Genomic DNA, 7,051 nt, shown 5'->3' on the forward strand with positions numbered 1-7,051 from the left:
AGTCATTTGAATCATCTCTGTTAGTATTTTGTTTACATGACTCTGATGGGGAAGTTCTGGATTATAGTTGACCTGAGCTAACAGCTTGCTGCACCCCCAGGGAGGTCTCGCTCTCCTTTGGGCCTCTTTCCTTGCCCCCGCTGCCCTGTGATCTTCCCTTCCCTGACTCCCAGAAGTATCAATTCTGACTGCAGGGTAACCAGCTCAGCTTGCCAGCCAGGCAGAAGAACCCATGCACCGAGCTGCATGCCAAATTCATATTCTGCTATTCTGAGTGTTAATTTACTGGGAGATCAGCAGAGTACCTGAGCTGGCTGGAGGTAAGCATCAGGAGCCCATGGCCTAAGGGGACTGGAGGGAGAGGAGAGCCACCTGCCCTTTTTGCCCCTTGTAAACTTCCAGCTTGCTCAGACCACTTTCTGAAGTCATAGCATGAGTCATGAACACAGCATCTTGTGTAATATGTGGCTTCTTGAAAATCAGCCCTGTTTTGCAGGCAAATGATGATGTGAGGAGCAGTTCTTGTGAACAGTTAATACATCAGTGAAGACATATATGTTTATTTGTAGAAGATACACACCTTTTCTGGGTATCTTAAAAGATTCTGTACATGCTTGCAGCATCCATTGCTGTTACTTTTAGAGCCATGGGCCATCTAAGCTATTGAACATTTTCCCCTCTGAAAGTGTTTTTAACCTATTAAATCATGGGTACGTATGTAACTTTGCTGTTACTTATCTGTATTACTTCAGCACTCCAAGCTTAGGGAATTGATACGCCTTTTTTGGATACTTGCTCCATCTCTTTGTTGTCCTTGTGGCAATGGTAGTCCCCAGATCTGATCTTGAACTATTCTAGCATGAAATTTGTGTGAACTGGTATCAAAGGCAGTTAATGTCCATGCGCTCTGTAAGTAATGTCAGCTGAGGAAGTGATTCGGGAACCATGAAGCCATTCCTGATGCTCTGCAGTAGAGGGATGGGATGGGATGGGATGGGATGGGATGGGATTGGGCAGGTGGAAGCAAAAATTCTTCGTCTGCCAGTTTGATTTGGTTTTGAATCTGTGTCAACACTTTAAATACCAGGAGGCTGCTGTGCTAGCTTCTCTAGCACAAAACCCAAAGTAGGCAGGCTCTTACCCAAATGTTTGAAGTCTAAGTTTCAGCATTATCAAAGCAATGTTGCTTTTTTTTTTCTCTGGTCTCAACATCAGAACTGATGCATGAGTTCAGTTGATCAGTTAAATGATGTCTGCAGTTCACAGAAGGGTGGCTGGCATCTCTTAGGTCAGTACTGTATTCAGGGTCTTCGTGTTTTTCCTGTGTGTTAAACCCCTTTTATATGTTTTACTTGTAATTTTTTTCTCTTCTCTGAAAAAAACCTCGAACAAAATCTTAACCATTTCCTTTGCTGAAACACAAGGATTCCCTACAACATTGCCGTGCTATGTGACCACAAAACTGCCTTTTCTTCTCTGCCATGCTGTTGAAAAACTGATAAACAAGCAAATTCAGTCTAAGCAGTACCTCAGCATTCCTTGTTTTTCTACCTCTTGGTAGTTTTCAGCACGTTCACATAATAACAGAATTAGGGGCCCCAATATATGTTTTGGTGCATTTCTCAGTAGTCCAGTGTTCTCATTCACATAGAAAGCATCACCATATTTATACCTAAGGAATCTAAATATTAAAAGGGAAAAAAGGCCGCAGAAAATGGTAGATATTTTAAATATCTGCAGTTGTATCTATAATCAGTGCTCTAAAGCAGCAGCTAACTTCAGGAAGATAGCAGTGGGAAATAACATGTTTGGGTTTTAGCTCCCAGCATCACTTAATTTGATAAATATTTAAGTACAAATAAAGTGACACAAGTAAGAGACATTGTATAAACATTGACAATCATAGGCATTCAGTTAGCATCTCTAAAACTCTGAAGGATCACCAGAATTCAAAAGAGCTGGGTTTAAAATGTTCCGGTTTGTAAATGTTTGTAACTGGGAGGTTTGTTTCAGTCTCAGAACGCTGCACTCCATTTTCATTTCTACCAGCTCTGAGGATTGCCAGTGCTTCTGAGGTCCCCATGGCACTTGAATGAAGCTGTGTTTTCTACCGGAACCTAAGCAAATCAAAACAGAGAAGCCAATCATTGCACCAATTCTTTAGAATATCAGAGTGGTACCAGCTAGGGCACAATCACAGAGAAAGCAAAGGGTTTTTTTTAAAAAAAAAAAAAGTCCTGGAAAGAGATGTCAGCAAAAACAATACCTAGAAATGCCAATACCTACAATAAATGGTGTGGGAATGTCACACTTGCACCCCTGCAAGCTCTCCCTCATGGTCAAAGCTGAGGGATGTCCTGATACAGCGATAAGTCCTGACATGAAAAAAACAGATTTGAACATCTGATTTTACTGTCTAGCAGAGACAAGCTGTGTATGTAACATTATTAGTGTCACCAAGAGATTGACTGCCTGCCTTCCTGTTGCTTGTTCAAGGAGATTTCCATTTACCCTCATCTAACTCCAAGATAAAAACGGGACCATCTGTTCTTTCTCCTTCGCTCCCTTTCTCATTATGGTCCTTTGTTCTTGTGGTCTCAAATACTAATTCATCCTCTCCAGTGTCCTCAGTACATTGCCTAGTCTGTCAAATACCATGTACGCATCTTTCGGTCTGTTTTGCCCTTAGTAGTTTCCTGTGCTTCCTTGTTTGTTGGCACGCGTATTTGCCTCGTCCTGGTGTTTTACTGTACATTGCTGTGCCAATGTACTGCAGAAAACCTGCAGCTGGCATGATGCTTTGGGAAGTGTCACAGGATAGAGGTCCATGCTGCAGCTCTGAACCTGGGTTGTGAAGGACAAGTCTCAACTGCACCACTGTGCCTCTTTCATATCAATACTTGTTTTCTTTTGTGAGAAACGCTTAAATACACTCAGACACAAAAAGTAAGGTGAGCCTTCCATGTCTGTATGGATTTGTACCAAATAATTGACTGCTGTGTTGTCTGCTCACAAAAGACAGCCTTCAAGAATCCTTATCACTATCCTTATCACTACTTCGAAGACAGACCATTCAGTGAACAGTTGTTCATTTGCTGGTGACTGTGGGAAAGGATGAAGTTTGCCAAAGTCCATTTTACATAGGGATTTTACAGGGGCTTGTTCATTAGCTCTCCTTCTGTGGTCCTCTTCCCTCATCCCCACTGAAAACAGAAAAACTGCACTAATGTTACCAGTGGTGAAACTTGCACCTGCGAACGCAAACGGGGCTTCTGGCATTTTGATGTACTCCATTATTGAGGGCAGCCCTAGGAACCACACACTTAAAACAGCATCTGCCCAAATGAGAGCAGTGGGGTCGTTTAGGGAAGAAATACAGTGTGGATGATGGCTTTGTGTACGGTTCTGGCATGATAGCAAAACCTGTATAAACATAGCTCTGTGATGGTATTGTAAACAGTGTCTGCCTTTCCCTTCTTTAACATCTTCTCTAAGCCCTTCTTGTAGGCTTGATCTCTTTTACATGTGTGTTCATGTGTGTGTGTTTACATATGTATATCTTATAAATAAAGAGATTGCACACCAAATAATGATTCATTTTATATCTCAGCCCTTTAAAAACATATAATGTGCTGTAAGTTTTGAGTTCCAATGAAAACATAAAATCAGGTCTAAGGCATTGCTGCAGTTTTGCAAAAATAGTCACCATGAAATAGTGTCAGGACTGTCTCTAGAGATGTTTCTAACAGACTACTTTGTATATTTAAACCCAAATTAATGAATGTCGCTACATGAGCAGGAAAAAACACTAAGCATCAGCATTTTCATTTGCTTCATGTATTATTTTGGAATTGAGAAAGGGCCCCAAGTGGCACAGAAGTAAACATTCATCTAACTTATTTGCAGTATAATTCATTATTCTAAATGTGTTTGGGTAAATCCAGCATCAGTTTTCAAGAAATAATTTTTGTGCTGATTTTATTTGAAAATGTTTGTGGTCTTGCTATACGTTGTTATGCAAATTTTCTCTCAACAGAGTTTGCACTTAGGGTGGTGAATGCTCCGATGGCCTTGGATTTAGCGTTTGGCATACTGTGTGAGCTGCTCCAGCGGTGGGGGGAGATCCATGCTGGTGTACCAATCCTGCTGGAGTGGCTGCTGGGAGACAGCGATCTGAAAAGAGACTCAGAGACTTCAGCCCTGGTAATGTTGCTGTCTCATGTTGGGATCACTATGTTTCTGCAGTCTTGCGGTAGGAATAGAATGAAATATCTCATCTGATGAAGCCTGATAATCACTACTCAACTATTTAAAAAAAAAAAAAAAAAAACACAGGCCAGTATTTAGAATAAAAACAGCTTGATGTCTGTCTGTTTCCTGGCAATACTGGCATAAAATTAAAGAGACCAATAAGCAAACACTGAAATAAATAAAAAGTTACTTAACAAGTCATTATTGACTGAAACACTTTGAGTCTGTAAGGAATTGCATTCAGTATTACTGCAGATGATGGCTTGCCTTGAATTTAAGCTGCTGCTGTGGGTGTCAGGCACCTCTGGCATTCAAGAGCAGTGCTCTCCCAACTGCTGGCTTTTTCTGAGATGTCATTTAAATATTTGGTAACTAGGCCATCTTCCATAGGACTTGTTCTGCATAGCACATGAAACAAGCCTTGCTCACATTGCTCAGTGTCTTCAGAAGGATTATTTACATAAAGAAAAACTTTACCATGGTGTTCTATAAAACCTTGAAAAGGCTGTAAAAATCAAAATAATGCTGGAAGGTAAACCGGAAGGAGCAGGAGTAGCTACATCTTTGAAAAGTTTGTTAACAATTAATATGACCCATGAAATACATTATGAATCTTTTCTTAAGCCTGTGGTTTAGCTATGCCTTTCTGATGTTTCACTGACTGATACAATTTTCCTTTTTCATTTAATCCACGTAAAAAGCTCCATGATATAGCACATTACCATACTGGTTACAGAGAGGTCCCTGTGAAATATAAGACAGTTTCACAGGGGAAGGCAAGCATATGCTAAGGATTAGGACTACTGTTTACTTCCACTGTTTCCCAAGAGTTACACCATAACTGCCAGATTTTTGAAGGTAAAATTTCTTTGGCAAAGCAGGAACGTTTTTTACTGTTTTCTCAAACCTTTGAAAAATGATGCATATGAATTTTTACCTTTTTTAATACAAAGAAGCTGTTCTGTAACAGCCTCTATTGTCATTAGTTCTCTAATATCTTCTTTCATATCTTTTATCATTTTCTCATTACTATCAAGATCACATGTCATTTTCTAATGACTTGTTTTTCTTTTTGTTAAGGAAGAAGATGATTACCTGTTTGATAAAGGAGAAGTGAATTTTTGGGCAGAGAAGTTGACTCATGTCAGACAACTTAGTAAGCACCTTTTACAGCTTATATCAATGACGCATCTAACTTTGCCAGATCACAGGGATCTTAATCGACTGTCACGAATAGCACTGGACCAAGCCCAGCTCGTTGGACACCTTCTTAGAGCACTACCTCCGACTCCAGAATTTTCCAAAACTGCAGAATTCACAAGATTGGCTATTCAGAACGAGAGAATATCGATCTGCCTTAAAATATTAAATCTGCTGAAGTCTGATGATACTTGCAAAAATGAAAATCTGGAAAAGTAAATTACTAAAAGTTCATCCTCAGGGAGCTGTACATATGTTACTCGGTGGGCAGGGAGACTGAATTCTAACGGCGTTCAAGGACTAAGGAATTGCTGTAATGACTCCAGTAAACCTGCAACAAACTACTCAGTATTCAGGCTAAACCCACAGTTTTTATGTCTGAGTCCATTGATTTTTATTTTTTCTTGGTCAGATGTGCTGTAAGAGACTGTTGCTTTTAAATGTATTTGCTAATTTCATTCAGCTGAGCATAGTTTGTTAAAGCTACTGTAGGAAGTAATGCAGCTAAACCTAGTATTTTCCATTCATCCAGGTGCAGGCCACCTTTAGGTGGGTTATGTCTTATTGCACATTTTTACCCCCTGTATTTTAATACCAAGAAAAAGTCAAAATTTTTTTTGTCTCCTTTCAGGATGTAGAATGGTAATCATTAAACAAATATGGTATTTTTAAATTTATTTTTAAGTGTTTCTAAAAGAAAAGAAACGAACCTTGGCTTCTTTGTCCGTGACAATTTTTAGACTACATTTTAAATTTGACTGCATTTTCCTTTGGAGGAAGGCAAGGATTCTCACTTTGGGGGCAACATAGTTTTGCACATGGAAACAGCATTAGTTAAACTTCTGCATGCCCCCTTTTTCCTGTAAATCAAATAACTCCTTTTATAAAATTGCTCTAAAATGAAAACCGCTGTCTTCAAAACAAAGCAGCTGTTCCATTGCAAACAAAAATTTCATCTTTACTTCAAGACACCTTGCTCTGCAAACAGTCTTGGGAAGTGAGGTCCTCCTCAGTAGAGTTAGGTCCGCGGAAGCGTAGAGTGATCCTGAGGTGCCGCCACTGGCTCTGAGGTGAGGCCGCTGTGGGCAACGTACCGAGCGCTCCACGGTGCTGCTGGCTGAAAACCAAAACCGGTGGCTGTGCTTCGCAGATGTATTTCTCTGGGAAGCGAAATTGGGTTTCGGTATGAAAACGAATTTATTTTAAAAGGGTATGTTGTGTTCCGTCAGCCCCGCGCTGCGACTTGGCGTTCGGCTGCAGCGTGGCTGGGCACTGCCCAAACGGAGGCGTGCGGGTGGTGAGGGGGGTCAGCTGGGGGCAGTAACGTGCCCAGTAACCGGCTCTCTGCTTTCAGTCTCTCCCCGCAGGGGTACGGTAGCACCGCTGAGCCCCAAATCCCGCTGACGCCGACACCGGTAACGAGCGCTTCGGCCGCGGCAGCAACAGGGGATCGGCGCGCCCAGCAGGTGGCGCTGCAGCACCGCCGCACACACCCGCGCTCCCAGGCCGGGCCCAGGGCCCCTCACCGCCAGGGCCCGGCTCAGCCGTGCCAGGGTCTGGCTTAGCTGTGCCAGAGCTTAACCTCGCCAGGGCGACTGTC

The 7,051-nt window shown here is 41.7% G+C and overlaps 1 protein-coding gene across 1 annotated transcript in view; it reads left to right on the top strand.

Annotated features, from left to right (window-relative positions):
• THADA (THADA, armadillo repeat containing) overlaps nt 1–7,000 on the top strand; it is a 164,240-nt gene extending 157,240 nt beyond the window's left edge. Inside the window, exons 36-37 of the mRNA XM_026845656.1 lie at nt 4,037–4,203; nt 5,332–7,000. Of these exons, the coding sequence (XP_026701457.1) occupies nt 4,037–4,203; nt 5,332–5,670 (506 nt within the window). The 3' untranslated portion in view covers nt 5,671–7,000. The remainder of the gene's footprint in view (nt 1–4,036; nt 4,204–5,331) is intronic.
• The last annotated feature ends 51 nt before the right edge of the window (nt 7,001–7,051 follow it).

Source organism: Athene cunicularia (assembly GCF_003259725.1).
Source record: "Athene cunicularia isolate RWA chromosome 3 unlocalized genomic scaffold, athCun1 chr3_part1, whole genome shotgun sequence".
NCBI lineage: Eukaryota > Metazoa > Chordata > Aves > Strigiformes > Strigidae > Athene > Athene cunicularia.